Source organism: Echiichthys vipera (assembly GCF_963691815.1).
Source record: "Echiichthys vipera genome assembly, chromosome: 16".
In the NCBI taxonomy this organism is placed as follows: domain Eukaryota; kingdom Metazoa; phylum Chordata; class Actinopteri; order Perciformes; family Trachinidae; genus Echiichthys; species Echiichthys vipera.
This window is the reverse complement of record NC_139841.1, coordinates 13,303,838-13,326,554: the sequence shown is the minus strand read 5'-3', so window position 1 is coordinate 13,326,554 and position 22,717 is coordinate 13,303,838. Positions and strand designations below refer to the sequence as shown.

The following is a 22,717-nucleotide window of genomic DNA, read 5'->3' as shown; positions in this document are numbered from 1 at the left end:
GTGTCCATTTGTGAGTTTGAGGGATGGAGAGAGACGCTTTTGTTATTTTGACATTGTGGAATAAGAGTTTGCAGTGCAATGCTGAAATGCCGAGATTTGTTTTTAAAGTCTGACTAACATTCACCAATCAGCTTTCTAGCAGCATGCCTAAATCCATGGGATACCTTAATGAACAAGGCACAAACGTCTTAAAGGACCATTCGCTGGTGATGCACATTTTAGCTCATTAACTTGAAAAGATATCATTTTCCAAAGCATCCTATAATATAAGAGCCACTGTTTTCAGTTAATTTGCTATGAAAATTAACTAGAACTGAAACCAATGCCTTAAAATGTATGTTTTGGAAAATGGTCAATGGTAAAGAATACATTATTTATAATGCTGTAAAATATACAAAACCACCAGAATTGCCCGGGCCTTCCAGAGCCACTGTGCTCCTCTAATCTAAAATGCACAACCTCCAGCAGAAACTCATTTTTGTGAGTTCATTCTCTCGCAGCTTCTTCTTTCAGCACTTTCGTCCTAAATACCTTTTTTTGTGATGTAGCAGAAGGGGTTTCCTACAGGCCTGAGCCTTTATTTGGCATCTTATTTTATTTATTTAGCCTCTTCAGTGAGGAGATGAGGAGCAGAGGAGAGGGGGCGGATGTGGCGAAGATGAGAGGAGGCAGGGAAGGAATATAAAAGGATGAAAAGGAGATGAGAGGAGAGGAAGGTGTGGGGGAGAGACACGGAGAGGAAGAGGACGTGTGAAAGACAGGAAGCCCCGGTCAGAGCACCTGTCACGGAAGAGGCTCCTGCTTTCTATCACAGTCTCCTCCCCTCTTTTTTCCATCCATCTTTTTTTGTCTGGCAACAGGAGGGACACCCAAAGGGGAAAGAGCGGGTGCTTAAAATTCCTCCTTCCTTCCTGTGTCCATCTCCTCTCCTAAAGACCTGTCATCTCCATAGCAACAGACCCTGTCTTCATACTGAGCTTATTCAGTTTGTAGTCATGAATGTGTATGTGTGTGTGAGGCAGAGCGAGAGAGAAAGTGAGAGTGTGTGTGTTTGCTGCTGCTCATGGCTCTCTGTGTCAGTGTTTGAGTGTCCGTGTGCCCCTGTGCATGTTGTTTTTCATGGAAGAGGGTGTACGTCCAGCCAACGTCAGTCCAACACTCCGTCCTAACTCATTATCTGAAAGTTTTGAAAGCCAGTTCATTTTTGGTCAATTTAAAGAAATCTTGTGTTAAAATGGAAGGAGCGTTGGCTGGTTTCTGAACTTTAAAAAGTGTTTTTCAGTCTTTTGAGTTCTGAATCAGGCACCGTGACGCTTCTCACCTCCCCCGCCCTGGAAGCATGTACATACCGCAGCGGTCAATAAGACTGACAGCTCTCCCAGCCAATGGCAGTCCGTTCTGAGTTAGTTATTTGAGCGAAGGCTGCGACTGGCTATCCATCAGCAGCCTGGGGAGGTCGTGAGCGGACTGTGGTTCAGGTAGGCGGGGTTCACCACAGAAACTGGAAAGTTGAAAATGAACGGGGAGGTGGGTGTGGCTGTCGTTGTCGCGGTGGTCGTTGAGGCCTTTGGTCCGAGCAGCGGGCTCGCTGTGGCAGCTGCTTCGGCAGCACACGAGGTGGCAAGGAGCTGCGACTCGAACTGTAGCAGCTGGCCCATGAAGCTGAAGTTGGGGGAGATGATGCTGCGACGGCGGCGCACAAACTCAAAAGCTTCGTCCAGACGCACCCGCTTCCTCTTCATCAGGTAGGCCAGGCAGATGGTGGCGGAGCGGGAGATGCCTGCTTGACAATGGACTAGCACTCGCCCACTGGAGTCCCGTACAGAATCTGAGGAGAGAGGGGAGGCAGAGGTTAGAGGTTTCCATGGGTAATCAATAAAATATATACATTTTTATATGCTACCACAAAAAAGTCTCCAGACTAAAATATATCTTCACCAGTCACCAGGGGACAATTTCTATAAACAAATTCTGCATAGCAATGTAGAATCTGTAGTTTGAGCATGCTTTGGTTGTATGCAGCAAAATGGTGTGGAGACAAAAGGGGCGAAACTCTCTGCTATAGTCAGACAATGATTAAGCTTCTTATCAGCTTTTTGTTATTTATCCTTGTTCATATGCAAATATCTGTTTAAAGACATGCCGTCTCTCAACTCCAACTTCATTCTCGCATTTTAATTTGCCAATCAGACCATAAATGACCGCCACTCGGAGGAGGAAGTCTTGACCCAGATATCCGGTGGCTACAACAAAGTCTAAAATATTAGCTGTTGTCCCCAGAGGCTAAATTATCATCAGACAGCCGATGGGTTCTGAGACTGACCAGAGGATGACCTAATACATTCCTCCAGTGCCGCCAGCAGGTAAAGTTTCTAACTTATCCAGTCAAATATCCCATCTTCCACTGAATGGATTGGCGCCGGATTTTGTACGTTCATGCTTCCCAGATGATGTACCCCAATGACTATGGGGATCCTCTGACTTATTCTTTAATGCCATCTTCAGGTCAATTTTTTCATTTGTCCAGTACTTCTGTTAATGACAAATGCTAACACGCCAAACTGGTGAACATGGTAAACATTATAGCTGCTAAACATCAGCATGTTGTCAGCGTGAGTTTGTTAGCACGTTGACATTAGCATTCTGCTGTGCCCAAGACCAGCCTCGCAGAGCCGCTAGCAAGGCAGCAGACTCTTAGACCCGTTTTTGTTTTGTTGCTAGGATGGAGGTTTTCCGCAAGCTTAATTTCCGTCATGGACAATGACAATGTTTTGCGGTTAATTACATCTCTAAGCAAAAGGCTCCGAGCATGTTTATAGGAGTTCAACGGGGGATGATTTATTTTTTTTAAAAAAGGGGTAAAAAAAAAACCTCTGTTGAACTCGGTGGCTCCAAATAGCCCTGTCAAACCTCAAAATGGAAATCAAGGAGGAGTTGAATATCCAGCAGCTTCTAATGCTCGCAAAGGAATATTTCTTGGCTGAACCTCACGTTTGGCTCTTTCTTTATCTTTATCTTTTTGAGAAAAACAGTTTGTGCTTTCAGAACAGTTGAAGACAAGGTTTATGAATCAACAGTTTCATATCATCATTGGACACCATAAAACTGAAACAATCTATAAGCCTGAATGCTTTTCTACAGCTCCAAACTATTTTAAACGCAACAGATGTACAGCTTTGCCTCAAGCTGTCTTCATTTTCTCTCCTTCACACCTTCATGCCTTCCCCTCTCTGTGCAGTCAAAACTAACCTCAAAGTGAGAAAGCAGCAAATCTCATTTAACTGAAACACGCAAGTGCAAAAAAAAAATTTGAGTCATCAGCCTCTTTCACACTTCCTCCCCTGTCCTATTTATGTCTCTGCCTCTTTCACTATGTTTAGATGCATGCTATTACTTTGTTACTGTGTTAACCAGATTAACTAGATTTAGGTAATAGTTTGATTGGAGCCAACTCAATTTCCCCAACAGCCTCAGTTTTAATGATCGGCTGGAGAGTCGTGTTATGAAGCACGGTGGGTGGCTGCAGGAAATGAGAAGCACGGAATATGAAGCAGATAACAGAGGGACGTTTTTTTGAAAACTTAAAAAAAAATAGTTCTTGCATGTCAATTAATTTAATCCAATTTTCCACCACTGCTGGCAATTCTGCTGTTTAAATCCAGACCATTCTGGCACACAAGCAAAAATATTTACTGGTATTTTTCTTGAAAATGCACAGATGCTTGATTTATAACAACCATCTCTCCGCCATCTTCAGATGCCTATTTTTTTCCCTCTCTCTTTCAAGCACAAACAGACAGATTTCAGGTAACTCCACCACAGCGTCTGTTCACCCGGTAACAGCGGATGAGTCAGACTCTGGTCCCACAGCAGCTAACTATGACGCATACCAGCACCTACACCCACACACGCTCACCAACATACACTCACGGCTACAACTACACACACAGCATGAATATGCAAAGCAAAAGGCAAATCACACAACCGCCTGTATTACACAAATTACACAGTCGAGAAATTGTGCTCCAGTACCAAACGCTTTCCTCTGTCTTTTCCTTTATTGTATTCAATTATTTTATTCCGCAACGTATTCATCCGATTCGATTTTGGTGGGTATTTTCTTTTCTGTTTTTCTGCCTCTGCAAAATCTGCTGAAATGTGTGATGAAGGGCTACTCTGAAAGAATTCTTTTTTGAAAGATCCCAATGAATAAATGCCCGCTTTGTCATCATGTGCCTGCTCTATATGCAATGTATCCGGTACATGCTTTTATCTGAAAGCCATTTTCTAGGAAAAATTCTCAGACTCCTAGAAAATGCAAAGGAAGAAATATCCCAGCAATGAGAACACAAAACAGATATTATATGAGATCAAGCTCAAGTAAACATATATCTAGAGCTGAAATGTTTGGTTGATTGAAAAAAATCCTCTATTTCGATAATCAATTAATCTTCAACTAATTTTTCAAGCAAAAAAAATGCGTAATATTTGACGGTTTCAGCTGCTTAAATGTTAGAATTAGCTTATTTTTCTTGTCTTACATTATATTTATTTATTTATTTATATATATGTTTGAACACCGACTGCACATCAACACTGAACATCTTTGGGTTTCAGATTGCCAGTTGGACAAAACAAGAAATGTGATATCATCACTGTGTGCTCTGAGAAATTGGGATGGGCTTTTTTTTGCTGTTTTATAGACAAATGATTAATTGAAAAAATATACAACAGATTATTCGATAATGAAAACCGCAACCCTACATATGCATTTTCATAAAACGTCTTTAATGTGTTCTAGCCATAGACTGTATATACAGATGGACCGCTTGACAGCTACCCAAATATGAATCCAAAACATTTTGATCGCCCCCTGGTGGCTGGCTGCGGTACAGGTCATAAATCCTGCCCCTTCAGGTTAACAGAGTTTTTACTACAGTCTATATTTCTTGCAGACATACTAAACCAACAAACCTAACTAAAATGAACTGCTTGGATATGACCTAAAAATGATGTGACCTAATAACGAACCACGCAAAGCACAAAACATGCTCTGGCCTGGCGTCTCATTCCATTTGTGCAGCTAAGATACCACACACACGTCACACGCTTACTCACTGACCTATGAACTCAATAGCCTCCAGGAACCAGCAGCTGATGTCTTCTTTATGGTTGTCCTCCACGGGAATACATTTGTACTGGTACGCCCCCTCGAAGTGGTTGGGACAGTCGGCGGATACGTTTAGCAGGGCGGAGATCCCTGTGGCGTCCAAAACCTCTTTCTTTGAGGCGTGGAGGGCGCTGCCAATGTAGAGGAACGGGAGGATCTCAACTGGACCGCCCTGGATGAAAAACAGATGGGAGGATGATAATTAATCAATTACTTCATTAGAGACAGATTTTCTGTTCTGAGGCAGTTTGTTTATAATTCATTCAGTCAGTTCATTGAGTCATTGAGTCACACAGAGAAACGTCTCCTGACCTAACCTGGAGAGCCATGCTGGACAGAATTGACTTACTTAAATGAAAAACGGTTTACATGATAAGACAAAGCGTTGAGTGTCTCAGCGCAGCAGGGGCCAGATGGCAGATGACTTCAGTATAAGTGACCTCGCTTAAGTATTTTGCTAATCACATTAGCCGCACCTCTTATCGGACAGGAGTAGTTTATTATCTGTGTGATTAATGCAGGGTCGTTTGATATGGGCTATTTAGTTTGTTTGTTTCAAGTGGAGGTATTTCCACGTATGGAAACACATCTCTCTGGTAAACTGACTATTGTTTCCATGCTCAAACCATAAAGTTCTGTGAAAATATTAGCATGTTTTTTGACTTAACAGTGGGTACAACAGATAAATCTTGTGGGATTTACATTCACCATTCTCCCGTGCTCTGTTGAGGACACCATGTACTTTTGCTGTGATCATACTTGGATCACAGTGGGTTAAAAAAAAAACAGTTATTCTGAGAAGAATATGCTCCACAGCAACGTTTACCTTTAGAAAGTCAGTTCAACTTCATGACATTTATAACACAGCATTGACTGAGGATGTGAAGGTTTGTTACATTTACATTGGATTTTGAATATATATCTTGTTGGCCATAACATTTAAATGCCAAAGCCAACATCAGAACACTGCTGTCACATTTTCATAATGAAAGACAAAGCATTCATGGTAAAAAAAAAAACACACAAAAAACATGTAATACCTACTGTATTATGTTCTACATAAAAAGCAAATATATCCTGTGTCCTATGTGCAAATCCCAGTTGTTTCTGCAAGGGCGATATAGCGATGTTATGTGGGATGTTGTTATACAAGTGTTGTCTTTTCTTGGTTTTAAAGGCTGCATGACAGTCAAGTGATGTAATCTTCTAAATTCACCTCATTGTTCCAGCTCCTCTGTTATTTGCCTTTACCCACTTAGTCATTATATCCACATTAGAGATGATTATATATCAAACAATTACATTGTGTAAATATTTTGTATAGTAGTTAACCCCACAATATCGATATCAGGGTATTTGGTTAAAAAAAAGAAATGGTAATATTTGATATTCTCCATATTGCCCTGCCCTATTTCAAAGCCTATCCACATGTAAGAGCAGAAGTATTGTTTTCCCTTTCAGTGGATCTGAAGGGTCAGCCAGCTGCCGGTCTATACCGGTAGTGAGAGTTATTGACGGGGGCTCTGTATGTTTATGTCACTGCCGCTGACGACCTCGGTACTGACACAGCGTCAGGAAATGATCAATACTGCCAAGAGATGTAAAGTGAGGAGGGGAGGGAGGGGATGGAGGCTGAGAGGAAAATAGCAAGTAGGAAGGTACTGTATTCGTTAAAAATACCCCACTTGACATTGTGGCCCGAGACTATCGCATATGCACAGAGGCTGGATTGTCTGCATCTCCCTTTTCATGCCTTCCAGGGGGATTAAACCCGAACCCCACGTAGATGTTATAAAATCTGCAGGCTCAAACAGCAGATCGATGACCAACATAAATATCACAGGAAGTGACTCAGAGGCCAATCTGTAGTGAACTACGACCACCAGTGTGGCCTATCAATAAGACAAATATCTAATTCAAACAAAATATGGGTTTTTGGAAATGTTCCTCACAGTTCTACATTGCATCACTCATATTGCGCGGGGGACTGCGGTTGAATGAACGTGGGTAAACGAACAACAGCAATGTTGAGAAGCAAATACCTGTGTGGCCGCTGTGTGTAAAACTGAAGCTGACTTTTTCAAGCTGGAACAATTGGTTGACTGATGACTGATATCAATACATTCAAGGTACTTGTGATATTGGCATTATTTTTCCCATGAATCTTAAAAATTAAATAATTTGTTGCAGCTTTAACTGGTTGCCCATACTCAGAAGCTGCTTAAACATGACTGTAAAGGGTTCCTTTCAGGATGTAAAGGTGTGTGAGGTTTGAGTTGGGGTTTTACCTGGTCGTGGTGTGGCGTCCCACAAGACGAGCAGGCAGAGTCGATGCTGGACTGGCTGGTAATGCTCGGTAAGGATTTGGTCTTTAGACAAAACTCCGGGTATTCTGAGAAAAATCTGTCGTATCCACCTGCAAAAAAAAAAAAAACATCATCATGATCAAACACAATGAACGTTATATCTTAAAATATCACACCCAACGATATTACAGTAAAACATGAGGGATTTGTTCACTCCTGGGGGCCACAAACAGACTTTTTAGGGATCATCACAGAGATAAGGGGTGGGGGAGTTATAACCTGTGCATAAAAACACTACAGAGGCATACATAGCAATCCACACTAACATCGCCGCACAATCTGCACCAGGGTTTACACTTCTGCATTCAGTGAGCCTCACATAAAGCCTATTAAACTGACCCCTGACCTGTTCTGTCCTGTCCTGTGTCTCCTATGGATTAGAAAACAATTTCATCATCCCTTTGCTTTTTTTAAATTCTTTTTATAAATACTTCTGTAGGCTGACCGCTGCTCTCTGCACCTTGGGGATCACATCAGATTAACTGGAAAATGTCATCTTTATAAGCTACACACATACACTCCTGTGCTTCAAGGCGTCTACGTCATTAGGACACACACACAGACACACACAGACACACACACACAGACACACACACACACACACACACACACACACACACACACACACACACACACACACACACACACACACACACACACACACACACACACACACACACACACACACACACACACACACACACACACACACACACACACACACACACACACACACACACACACACACACTCACACACACACACACACACACACACAAAAAAAAGACTGCGCCACAGCTTGCAGCAGCTTTGCATTTTCAAATTCCCTGCAGTCTAAATATAGTGTGGTGGATAAATCAGCATTGATTTTTTTAGAATTGACAGCTATCCCGTCGTAGATTTACCTGAAAAAGACAGTTATGGATCATGTGTGTTCTCTAAATCCCTCTGGTTTGTGGCTTCTACGCGTCAGCATTACCTCATTCACTCGAATGCATGTAGCTGTGAGTGACTGAGTGAGTGTGTGTGTGTGTGTGTGTGTGTGTGTGTGTGTGTCGTAAAATATAATTGTGAATAAAAATAGAGTAGGCACAGTTATGAGGGTATTTCAATAATTAGTTAATAGCATATTGAGCAGCTACAAACAATACTACGTATGGAGGCAATAAAATAACATTGATTATTTTTAGTAGAAAAAATTAGAAATGCCCCAGATGGGTTGGTTGCATAGCCACGGAAATCAGGCTATCAATGACATTTGGAGCTTTTATTATTGTTTCTAAGCCTGAACACTATCATTAATGTAAACACACTATTCAAAGGAAGTGCACTTTTATCATTATTATTTTCATACATATTTTATAATAAATATCAAGGTTTATATTTGAATATAACGGTGGGCCTATTAGAGATAAAACAACAGCCCTATTATCTACAAAATGACACATTCTTCTTAAAGGTTATTTCCCCATTAGAGGTTAAATTTAACAATTAAACAAGCACTGCTTGTGTTAACATTAATATAACTTATTATTATTATTGTAATATATTTGTACTTACTATATAAAAGCTTATATTATAGGTCAAATCAAAGAATAAACACTACTCATCAGTAAATTAAATGTACCGTTTTAAGGTTGAAACCTGAAATTGAATGACCATATGGGTTGTTCTTATGCACATTTTTTTTCTTTTTTTTACCTTTGAGCAGGTAGATTTGTGTGCCGGAGGAGTCCCTGCATACTGCGTTGAGCACCAGAGTCAGTGTGCTGTCCTCCTTCACCGTCTCGGCGTCCGGCGTCCTCTCGTCGTACAGCACCACGGCGGAGTACATCCCGGAGCGCAGGCGGCCGCGCACCTCCTCGTCTCCGGCCAGTATCTGGTCCAGGCTGAGCACGGAGCCCTTGGCCCTGCGGCGGACGATGGTGTTGCAGCGGGCGTTGACGGCGCCGCGGATGTGCCCCGCGTTAAAGGCGAGGAAGGAGCGGCAGTCCAGCAGCAGGCACTTGGCGCCGTCGTCCTTCAGGAACCGCTTCACCACCGGGCAGTCCATTTCACCCAGGTCCTCCATCGCACGTCGTTTTTCGGGTCTGCGTGTGTCGACTTCACTGTCTGGATGTTCTCCTCTGTGTGGATTCCCTTTGCGCCTCTCTATCCGCGCATTGTAATCGCACTCTCCTCTTCACGCTCAGTCTCTTCGCCTGTCTCTGTCTCTCTGCCTCTCTGCCGAGTGTTCTTTCTTCGGGATTGTTTCTCTTTTTTCCCTTTTTTTTGTGAATGGGTGCATCGCGTCACAGCGGAGGTGACGTCAACCGATGGAAGCCAATCACAAAGCGTCCATCTTCCCGTCCCCTTTCCCCCTCTGCCGTTCATTCATAAAAAAAAGAAAGAGACAGACATCAATGAAAGGAGAGGATGGGATGAAGATTAGACTCCATGGGTCGTACAGTCGATGTCCGCCTTAACCAGCTCATTCAACATTTGAATGCTAGTTACTTATGATGAGATAAAGGCAGAGGCGAGTCTAGTGTCTTTTGGGGCCCTAGGCAAAAATTCACAGGGGGCCCCTCAAACTCATCACCATTATGTTATCAATAATCTGACACTGACAGAAAAAAAATGTGAACTTTTATTTCAAAAGTGCCAATTTGAGTTATTTTCAAAGTTAGTTATTTTTAAAATATGAATATAAACATTAATAAACGTGTAATTCAAACATTAATATGAAGAACAATTAAAAAAACAGAGCAATAAAACACGAACAATGAAAACTTGGGTGGAGTCAGGTGGTGTCAGGACCTGACTTCCCTAAGGGAGGTCAGGTCTCCTACTGTCGCTGTAAACTTTAAACACCTTCACTGCTGTAGTCTAAAGTGGATCAGCCTTCGGGGTGCCCCCTACTGGCCTGGGGCCCCAAGCAGTTGCCTGCCTTGCCTACTGGCAAGCTGCGCCTCTAAATAAAGAGGTTAAAGGGATTTTAAGTGAGCGTGTGTGTTTACAGGCTACAAATTCAAGCACACTAAAACTGTGGAGCTTTTTAGCCTCTTTTAGCTCATTATTATCCTTGTTCAAACCACAAACACTGTATATTCAGTCTGACCGCCGTATTCTGAAAAATAAACTGTCATAAACCCACTTCATGCTACTTGCCCAGCACCCAAAAAAGTTAAACAAATTAGCACGGCATAGCAGCTTAAATAGCCAACATTTTTCTCAGGGTTGCTGGAGACAAAAACAAAGCTAAAAGAACAGTGAACATTAGATTTATATTTGCCATTGGGACAGAAAAACAACTGCTAATGAATGCTTTGTTCCCACTGGACGTGAAAGAAGAAAGCTGTTCGCTAACATTTGAGCAGTTTTCTAAGATGGCATCAGCAGGGCTTCTGTCCGTTTTCCTCCCAGTGGCTGGAAATAAACAAATGAAGCTTCAAGGTCGTATCACATCTTCAATTTGATGCATTTAACTCATCGTTTGACTTAAATTAAACGATTTATATTATTATTGTATTATTTTGGATGGGATTATTTCATATTCACTTCAAATATTAACATTTTAATCAAAATAAAATTGTGTGTTAAACTGTACTTGATTTTATTTTAAGTTCATTGTAATACTTTGCTGTTTAAAAAAATGTCAGGTTGTGGTATAATGTTCTGAGAAATGGGCTGGACTGTAGCTGGGTGTGCTTGTGCGCGCACACGAACATTATTGTGTGTGTGTGTGCGTATATGTCTGAGTTTGCATCCGTGTGCTGGTGTGTAATCCTACAAGCGGAAATGCAATTTGCATCTCCTATCACATAGCCTTAGCGAGCGTGCTCAGGCATTTGCATGTTGATCCCATTTCCATGGTTACGAGAGGAAAGAGAGCAGCAGATGAGAGGAGGAAAACGCAGACACCCTGAAACAAACAGACTGGCTGCAAAACAGACAGACACTCCAGGTGAAAAAGACAGACAGATAAACAAAAACAGATCATTTCAATACTGTATCCTTCTCATTCATTCAGATAGATTTATTACAGTACATGTACATAACATGTTGACATACAGTACATGGGCATTTGGATCCGTGTTTGTTTTGTTTACAGGCCTTTCTGCTCAACTCTGAAAGTGTTTTCTTAATGCATATTCTAACAACTGTATGATCTTACAGCATTGTTGAAATGACACTTTCACGTTAGTGTGCGATCAGGATCCGAAACTGCTGAAATTCTTAGTATTAATGTCATGCTTCCTGTCCTGCCCTGTCCTGTATGACTCAACAGTAAGCAAAAGCTCAACAGAGGAAATGTTGCATTGTTAAGGACATAATGCAAATATGTAAGTATTTATATGAAAACAGAAGCAGTCACTTTTTGCATTATATAAAGAATGTTTTGAAAAATATAATACAAAATGTTTTGATTTTAGTAGGATGCATATTACCTGGAGTTACTGCCCATGACAATATTTCCGTCCAACACATTTAGATACAGTTCTCAGTTTCAAAGGGGTACGAGAGCAATTTATTACTGCTGTTCCATAAAGTTGCATGATATGAATTTTAAAAAGAGCAGCCATGCTGTAAGTGGTGCAGCAAAGGCCAAAATCCTGACATTTGGTTCCTAGTAAGGGGGTACTGTGGGGGGTACTTGTCACGCATGTTGGATATAAAAGTCAATAAAGGCGTGTTTGGCGTGTTTTAAGTGCATCCTGCTGCCCACTGCTGCTGTTGTCACTGTCACAGCCACGGCTCTCAAGTACAACTCGGTTCCCTTTGTTCATACCAAAAGGCTGCTCAAAAGAATCGGATCGTTCGTGAATGTATGGTTTGCGCCTTTGACCAATTTGTTTAAAGAATCTCTCAGATATTAGAATGATCGACTGAAGGATACTGCTGACAAATATGAGCATTAAAGATGGTGACAAAAAGGAAAGACCAACATAATAAGGTGCTGAGCAAAACCAGATGTATAATCAAACCAAAATATATTCTCCCCCCATCCAGTGATCTCAGGGGTTACGTGCTCTATGTGGAAGCATCTGTCTTTGTTGTCTGACCACTCATTTACTGTATATAGGTTTTCCTTTTATTTTTCTGTAGATTCACATGTCTATGGATCAGATTTTGTGAGATATATCCATGGTGACCGAGTAAAAAAAAGTGACTGAATGCAGAAAGCGTACTATAATATATAGTGTATGTGGTGCATGTAAATGGAATAGATGACAGAAGCACTGCAGCAAAAATAAATCATGACTAAAAAGGACCTTGAACGTTAAGGCTGAGAGGTGAGATGTAAGATGGAAGACAAGACAGGCACAGACATAACAGGGATGAAGTGGAGGGAGAAATAAAGGATGAAAAGGGAGAAGGGATGGATGATTGAATACGAAACAAGAGGTTATTACTTGTTCTGGATTGCAGCCTCTCGTGTCCCATACAAATGCACACACACCACGCCGCATCACTACCAACCCTAAACAATGCCTCACACAGGCGGGATGGTGCTGCTACCGTAGCAACAAGGGAGAGGTGTGGGAGGGCGGAGACAGCAGGCAGGGGGCTATGAGGGGATTGGCTGAAAACAGACTCTGCACTGATGTCATCCCCCTCTCCCTCTGCTCTCCCCTGTCCATCCATTCATCCCCTCACATCCCTCGCCCGCATGCCGTCACCCATCAATACAGTGGAAGAGAGAGAGCGAGAGAGATAGTGAGAGTGAGGAGTTTTTGTAGAGGAGCTTTGCACACGTCAGTGTTGGTAAATATCTCACCTACTCCTTTTTTTACTCCATTTTTGTATCTCTTCTCCCTCACTCTCTCTTTCTTTCACCCTCATCATCTTTCTCAATCCCTCACTTTGTTGTATTTGATTGTTTCCCGTTTACGGACGGAATGCACATTACAGTGATGCAACATTTCTGTAAATGCAGTGTTGGCCAAAGGGCTACTTTACATCTGCATGTCCCTGGAGGTATGTTACATAGCCCCTTCAAAACAGTTAAGCATAGAGAGCAATAATAAAAAGGGAATGTTAATGTGCATAAAGATAACAAGGACTGTATGCAGGTGGACATAATCATGCAAGTGCCAGTTACTTATAAAAAATAATGGTGTCAATCTTCTCAGCACGAAAGGAAAATGTCAAACTATCCCTTTAAATGAGCTCCAAATGAATCATGTAACTGTGGTATAACATATGAAATATATAAATAAATAATAAACTGAATTAAAAAAGTGCAGTGAACTGCTGTTGTTTTAGAGTGGAAATCCTGCATACATTGAGTACAAATAAAGTCCAAAAGGCAGGATAATTAAAACACCAACCCGCCATCAAAACACACACACATTTGTTACGAGTGTGTGTATGTGATTCATGTGTGTACGTTCTAGATTTGTCCCACTCTCTAATCCCATAATCCAGTGGTTAAGCCTTGACTGAGTGCCGCAACATTTTCATGAATGAGTTTGTGTCATTCGTCATGTGTCTGTGCGAGTGTGTCGACAGAGGCAGAGAGAGGGGGGATGAAGGAGAGACATAGTTGTGTGAAAGATGAAAATAAGAATGAATATATGAGAGACACACGATGAGAGAGAAATGCTGTGAGGACACAGAGGAGAAAAAATGAAGGTAGAGAGAGAGAGAAAGAGGGCGAAGGATAGAGGGGAGTTGAGCGGTGGAAGTGAGTGAGTGAGTGAGTGGCATGGTGGGGGTTGTTAGTCGGTTTGGAGCAGATCCATATCTTTTGTCAGAGGCAAATTCTCGTGGCTGACAAACAGTTTAACCTTTCCACTGGAACAACCAAATAATAATGATGATATTTGTTCTACCCTTTTCAAAAAATAAAAACAATAACAAACCACATTTTTGGCAGAGCTATTTTGCATGTTGGTCAAGTGCATCAAAAGGAGAGCATGCTGTTTTTTTTTTAACTCTTTAGAAATAAATACGAATAATGGAAAAATATGAAACAGGAGTCTCATGCATCAAAAGGCTAGTTCCCCAAAATTACAAAAAAAACAATGCACCGACCTCTCAGTACAATTGCTTGAGTAATATTTAGTTTGTACTGCTCAGAGCATGAACAACAACAAAATAAATAAGTAAATACTCAACAGCATATGGCCTAGTTCCTCAGGATAGTAATTACTGTATCTGCATTGCTTGATGGGGTAAGAGGGGAAACATTGTTTTGAGATTTGTACAAAATGATCAACTAAAGAACTACTAGGCACACAGTAGCCTAAATGTCAGTAGTTCCCAACCTTTTTGGCTCGCGCCCCCTTGGCACCGGTTACATGTGTCCAAATCTAAGGAAACTAAGCATTAAGCAGAGGTAAATTAAATGCTGATATTCGTATAAAGTTGTTTTTTTGTATTGGATAAATAAATGTAATAGCACTCCTTTTTGGGAAATGTTTTTCTTTTTGGGTTGATGTTTGTCTAGAGCTGTTTGTAGAGACTCTGTGGGTTAATGAGTAATAAAACAGGTCACCAACTGCTTATCCTCATTTCAATGGGCAAACTTACAGACACACACACATGCTCGTGCACACAGACACACAGACACACAGACACACAGACACACAGACACACACATGCTCGTGCGCGCACACACACACACACACACACACATACACACACACACACAAATACAAGGTCACTGCACTGAATCCCTTTTTTCCGTCTGGACCTAACCTGGTGAACCCGAGGCTGTAGACACTCCGTCGGCACACATGCAATAGAGCCTCTTTACTCCCGCTGGTTATTGTGAATGGGAATTTTGAGTTCCTCATTTGGTCATTGTGTTGTCTACTTCCCCCTCAGCCTCAAGTGCAAACACGCCGCCATGTGACAATTCCTGACTTCCGACCCAAATGAGCGACAGTTTTTATTTCTTTATTTTAACCGTTATTTAACTGGGGAAGTTGATAAAGAATACATTTACAATGATGACCTGGCAAGAAAAAGTTGTTGTGACTTCAAATAATAATAATAATAATAAACGTGAAACGTGAAAACCCTTGCATGATGATATCCTAACCTTAACCATTCAAGGTCAATGCCGAACCTCAACCATCTGGCGAGAGTTTCGCAAAGCTAGGGTTAGCCTCTTGGCACGTCTGGAAAAAGAGAGAAAGAAACAAAAAACTAACAGTTGGACAAACTAAAGTAAAACAATTTGACCAGTGTAAATAAACTAGTATTGTTATTTAACTTTTCATAATGTGTTGCTAGGTTTTGTTACATTTGAACAGAGCCAAGCGAGCAGTTTCCCTTGTTTCCAGTCTTTATGCTAAGCTAAGCTAAGCTAAACTAAGCTACAGCAAACATCTCTTGGTTGAGGCATGTAACAAACAGATAAAAGAGAGAGAGAGATGAAAGCGAAAGAATGTATTTCCCAAAACGTCAAACTATTCTTTCAACGTAAATGACGACCTCTGCTGCAGTGATAACGCTACGTGCTAGCTCCTATGGGAAAAACAGTAAAGTCTCAAAGGAAAATGTGCGTAACATGCCTTTTTTTTATCATGGATGATTTCTTTTAAAGTGGCCTTTTCAACCCAAATTGTTGCAAATAAACATTATTTGTTCTTCCCTGTTTGTACCTCTTTCCCTCTCATACACTTACAAAAAAACACTTATTCTTCATTCAAATCTCTCTGTGTTTTGAATAGTCAAAACAGCAAAGGATGAAACGGTGAGATCATATTCAAACTTATTCATATTTTACTCAAATATCTGTAGCCCAAGGGCATGCGTGCAGCCGAACGTTCCTGTTACACCTAAAGTTCAAACAGTTTTTTCAAACTTTGACATAAAAATATTGTTTTAGGAAATGAGAATAGGAGAGAAGTTCATAATCATAGCCCAGAGGAAGCGAAGGTTTTCAAAGGACCTTCCTGTTAAATATTGTCTCAAAGCTTGGACAGGAGTCGGGGTAGTCTGGGTAATATCCACAGGCTGATGTTGTTTACAGACAGCAGCGATGCCAAAGAGAAGGGTGAAGGAACAAGCAAGCATGGTCTTTGGAGGATGTGATGATATGAAACAGTCCTCAGCCGAGGTTTGTATCACTTATGCCATGTTTCCACTGTATAAGGCAAACTTTTTTGGTACCATATGCTGTTCTCGTTTCCTTTTCCACTGCAGATAGCTCAGCTGATCGCCTAGTAACACCACATTAAACTGCAGTGACATCATCTTGAATGCCGAACTCACTGAATCTTGTCATCAGCAACCAAACAAAGGGACGTCTACATTTCATCAATTGTACTGTATAGTGTACCATGTAGTTTTGCATTTTATAAAATCTGGGTTGAGTGGGTAATATATTTGCAGTCACTTGTGAGAACTTGCTTGAGTATTTAAAAACCACGTTGTGCTGTAGTGACGATTCTCTCTGACCAATCAGTGGTCTGCAGTGTTTTAAACTTTAAACTGTGTCTTTCTTTTTTAAAAACCTGCTTTAATCTTGTTGTGCTGTGCCGCCCTTTGCGGTTGCTTTTAACAATGAAAAGTGCTTTATAAATAAAATGTATTATTATTATTATTATTATTATTATTATTATTAACTCAAAAAAGTAGAAGTTACAGACTATCCACAACTTTTGCTAATGGAAACGTGAAAAATAATTCATTCTAATGCGTGACACACCCTACTGAACTGGACTGCCTGGTGAAAACACAGTTTTACTGCTAATGTTGAAGTTGTTATGACACGGTCACACCAGACACTCACGGCAAAATTCATCTGTGTGTTTTCACAAAATATGTTAGCTACAGTAGAGTAAGAGAAGCTTAGAGATGTAGTGATTTCACAGGGCTAGTTGGTAAACCACTGTCGCTGGTAAGGTAACTGCTAACACACAAACAAACAGGGAACATGCTAGTGCTAGTCATTTTCTCAGTACAGGATATTTACTCCTCATAGTCTTTTGTTCTCTGGACTGAAAATCATTGATTCTATGAAATGTTAAAAAGACGGACAAAGACAAAGACAGACAAAGCTAACTGCCACTTATCGAGCATGCTAGCTCAGATGCTAATGTGACACATATTTGTGTCACTGACTTCTGTCTCATAAAAGTCTGAAAATCATTCCTCCATTTTGGTCTCCCCGGCTCTCTATTCCCCCAAAGGTGGGTGGTGTGATGTGTAATATTTCTAGGTGGAAAATATGTATGTTTACCGGCATTAAAAGTGTGAACAAAAAGTTGTAGTCCAAAGTAGACAAAGTGCCCGCTTCTTGAATTTGGTTTTATTTCCAAAACGCTTTAATGTTTAAGTCTTTATCAGTGCAAACAAAATAACAAACATTTATTAAGAAAAATACACAAATTAGGATTACTTTTGTGAATAAGTCGAGGCAAGACAGTTACACAAAACATACACATGCACAATACAAGAAAGTATTAAAAATGTAAAAAACTGACTCAATTAGTTGTTTTTGTAAATATAATTGCGTAGGTCTGATGTGGATGTGCACACGTAATGTGAAAAGGTGTCTGGGGTGAATGAGTCAATATGTGTGGATGTGGTGAAGGGAGAAAGAAAAGAGAATGAAAAAAGTGGTACTTTTTACTATTTCGTAACTCTCAATGAATAAATTTCTTTAAAAAATCACATCAGTGGCTCAATCAGTCAATGAATGACTATGAATGACTGTGAGGAGGATTATCTGCAGGTCAAAAGCAGGCAGGACTAAAGTACAACTTGTGTTGGTGGGCGTGCTTGTCTGACACGAAGCAGTCTGAGCAGAACAGACACGGGGATTAAAGACAGGAAACAGACTGCCGCTGAAGCCGTTTCCACATCTGTACACAAACACTCTTTTGTGCCATTCTCCTGCAGTTTGTTAGCAAAAAATACATTTGATTTGTGCATCTGGAGGATAAACTGTAAACTTTGCTGCTGCTTACATGCACCCACACGCACAAACACAAAACCTCACACTCTTCTCTGTCATATCATGTTGCAGAGGTGCGTCTGACTTTGAGGTTGTCGTCATCAATCTGTCATGTTTTTGTTTGAGAAAACTGTGACACCGAAACTGTGGTTACTAAGGCAACGAGCAGGGCAAGTATGACCGGCGACTACAGGTATGGTCACACAAACGGACACATGCAAGGATATACACACAAACACATACAGTACTCTTAAAGCACACATGCATATAAGACCAACCATGCTGAAATCATGTGGACCTGTGTCTCATGATATTTTCAGTTAATTTTCCCAGAGAAGAACATGAAGGGCAGCTGACCAGTGATGGAGGGTACAAGGGGAAGAGGGGGGAGGAGAGGAAGACAGGAGATGAATGGGGGAGGGATGAGAGGAAGCGGAGTGTCCTTGTTAATGTGACACAGTCACATTTAAGTGATTGAATTTCCTGTGTGTGTGTGTGTGTGTGTGTGTGTGTGTGTGTGTGTGTGTATGTGTGTGTGTGTGTGAGAGAGAGTCAATTGCCCAATTGCTTGACAGCCAACATGACTTGAGTTACACAACACACAACTGAAACATTTCCCCCTCTGTGCATGCTGGAGGCTCAAAATGAAACTCCGGGTTCAGGGTGTTATCACCATCTGCCACACTATACAACGCAACTGAGTCATGTAATGTCCTGTGTGTTGCAACATTTGACGAGACCTCTCGCCCACTTGCTTCCTGCACACAGCAGAGAAATCAAGATGAACAGAGGTGTAGAAGTAGATGACGAAGTGGGTGTACTACTAAGAAGACGGGTGAATACTGAGGAAAAAGGCTTTGTTAACTGCCAGAAAAACAGTTGGGTATAATCCGTAAACCCTCCTTTATACCACTGAAGGTGAAGATGTAAGATGTGGATTGTTACCAAACTTTCAAACCTTGTGCAGCTTCATGGAGGAGTCTGAACAAGCATTGACACAAGCTTCGTGGGTCGGATGTCTTGTCTCTTTCCATCAAAATTACTTGAATGATTTAACTTCTGTCTGTAGCTTACATAATAACCCTAGCATATTTGGCGACAGATTAAGATAAGATCTAACTGTTGTAAGTTTTAAAATAAAACCATTTTGACAGTTTTTTTTATATAAATATGTTTTATTAATTGAAGAAGAATTAGCTAGCCACATATAGGAAATATTAGCATATTAGCAGATCCACTGGAAAGGAAGGGATGTCTTGTCATCTACCAGCGGAAACCAGTATACTGGTTGGTAAACAGGACTAGACCGATAAAATTTTGTTCAACGCTCTATTCAAATAACGTCATTTCTAGAGAAACCAGAAGAAAAACCCCTAAGTTGATTTATTTACCAAAATACAGGGGAATATTGTCTGATAAGCAAACACACAATGTTGTGTACTGTTGCCTTAAGCAAAACCAACTCACAGTCATGTGTGAACCAAGTAACAATAGCCTGCTAACAGAACTGACCTGCCAGCTGCTGTCCACAAACATGGGGGATCAAGCACACACTTCACTCACACTATCACTTTTTATAAATATATTGAAGATTCACAGATTTTGGAATTTGGCAAACTGGAAGGTTATATAGGTTATTTTCTAAGCATATTTTAGTATGTGGATGCTGACTGTGCTTAGAGAAGTTGTTATGGAGGTTTTGAAATGGAGTCTTCTTTAGAAATCCATTTTTACTGTTGTGAAAGTTCCCATATTTTAAAAAGTGAGATTTTCATGTTTGATTTATATATAAAGCCGGTCAAGGTGCTATGTTCAGAAACTGTGTTTTTAAACAAGCCCTGACATTCCCTGGCTGTAAGATTTGGGTAACAGAAGCTGTCTGGTTTCTGCTTGTAGTCCAAGCGGGCTTCAGTCGCCTAAATGCAGGTAGACAGTGCGTGAGGAGAGCAACACACTGGCCGAAATGCACCGCTGCTGGCCACCACTTGGAAGAGGACGTCTTGGCCCAGATATCCGCTGGCTACACCGGAAAGCCTGAAATATTGTCTGGTGCCCCCAAGGGTTGAATTATTGTTAGATCGAAAGCCGATGAGTTCTGAGGTTGTATTCAGAAAGGCCCTATAAGAAAAATACACCAAAGTATGTAAACATGTTCATGTAGAAACCCAAAATATAACTATGAAATGACAATGGGACCTTTAAAAGACCAAACAAATGTATTCTATATTAATACACCTTTTGTTTGTACCTGTGAAAGAGAGAAATTTGAACGTTCAACTATCTCTTGTTCATACGGGAACATGACTTAGTTGTTACTTCTTCTAAGGAAAGCCTAGTTTGACTCATTACTTCTGGAGAATGGTGTGATTATTAAGGCAGCAGTGATTACTAACACCCTTTCCAAATAACAAGTTTTTTTATTTTCATTTGAGCAATGGGTATCTCACTCTTGAAGCTGGAAGCTTATCAGTTTGAATCCACAGGATGATAAAAATACTTAGAAGTAGACGGAGGCGAGAGCTGCACCAGTTACGACTCTGATGTAAGCATTTTATTTTTACATCTCAGCACAAACCGCCTTCTTCAGGATGGAAAATAAACACATAAATCAACTGATTAAAACGCACACGCATCTTCAATCCTATAAAAAAACTAGTTTATTCCTATAAAAACCACCACTATTTTATTGGAAGCTGTAACTGGAGGACAACTTCATACTATTCCGGATGTTTATAAATAAAAACTGTCTTTGCATTCTCTTCAAAACTTTTTTTTTTTATGTGGTTGCATATTTCTGTTTATATGATATCTCATTATATAGTACTACATTTTTAGAATGTACAAATAAATACATATTGTATTCTGGTTCATAGGATGTGCACATATAGATGGTTGAGTAACTACTTGCTGTGAAAGAACATGCTGTACATGCCGAGTCAAAGGGCAAATTGCTCTCTGCTGTCACAGGTTACAGCAACGTCACATTGTCTAAAAATCACATCCTCGTTCTGTTCATCTAATTGTACACTGTCTTCTTTTCTGCTATAATAACTTCTCATCAGACCACTATATATCACCATATTTCAGATATGAGGGTCAGGTCACATTTACTGGACCTCACAGCTAATCTCAATGTGTTGGGGCTGATATGACATGATATTTTTGCTCTTTTAAAGCGCACTGCATTATCCACATTGACTTTGCCACGGGTACCCTTTGTCAGTTTATGCTGCGAGCAATACTGCCCATGTCATTTGCTTCAATATGCTGTCTATAAATAGCCAACCCGTAAACAGCAACTTATTCACAGAAGAGTTTGGGGGCCCAAATTCTGGGAACCGAGGATAGTGAGTGATTTGATTTTTTAAAGAGGACTGTATTCTTCATATCGGATGTGTCCCACTAACCAGCTCCTATTCTAGCTGCAGGGGAAATGCCTCTTTCTTCAAAATGTTTCCCATGAATTATGCCTTAAGCCTGTCACGCATTCGCCTCAACATTGTGCTTTAGCGGCACTGAAGCTCGTGGTTGCCAGGAAACACTTGATAATATTTAAGACATCATGTCTCATTTGTTGTTGTCCGGGGAATATTACCCATCTCCATTGCATTTGAGATTCACCTTGTTTATCACATTCAGCAAGGCACTATTGTGGGTGGCTTATTTAATACTTTATTTCGTCTTTAAATCCTCAAACCATCCAAACCTCAGGAGGAGGATAAAACGCAAGAACATACTAGAACTCACAGTCCAACTCCTACTTATTCCACCAGTAGCAGCTGAACACTAAGTCCTTTCTTCAGTTTCTAAGGAAATGTGTTTTTCTTTTTGAGAGTTTCACTGTATCTCCTCATGTTCTAACTGCTGTCATTGTCTCTAATTGTGCAAAGACTAACATCTCCTCCTAAACTCCCACTGGGGTATGTTCTGAAGGGGGAAAAGGGGGGCATGGAGGACACAGTGATGTAACGGTGAATTAAGATGATTCTGACTAGGGCTGTCTAGAATTAAATGTTTTTACATGTTCATTCGAAAACTGATTTGGCTACAACTAAACCCATCCTCAACGATGAATTATTTTCATTTTACTCAATAAAACAGCAGGTTTTATGCTCCACAAATGTTTTAAACAGATTCAATTGCTTGATATAAAAGACTACAAGTTACAGCCCTAAAAAATGACCCTCATGTAGGATTGACCTCAACATTATGCGTTTCAGGAACACTGGCATTATATTGACTGGCATTGTATTGCAGGGCTAATGTGGTTTGTTATAAGGTCTTC

General features: G+C 40.7%; 1 protein-coding gene across 1 annotated transcript; it reads right to left on the bottom strand.

Moving 5' to 3' along the window:
* Positions 1-1,439: 1,439 nt before the first annotated feature.
* dusp4 (dual specificity phosphatase 4) lies at positions 1,440-9,677 on the bottom strand (the record flags this gene model as incomplete). Its single annotated transcript, XM_083929984.1, has 4 exons — positions 9,237-9,677; positions 7,459-7,586; positions 5,123-5,342; positions 1,440-1,828 (listed from the first exon to the last, which is right to left on the bottom strand). Exons 1-4 carry the CDS (start codon positions 9,604-9,606, stop codon positions 1,440-1,442), a joined length of 1,107 nt encoding a protein of 368 aa, XP_083786110.1. The 5' UTR covers positions 9,607-9,677.
* Positions 9,678-22,717: the final 13,040 nt, after the last annotated feature.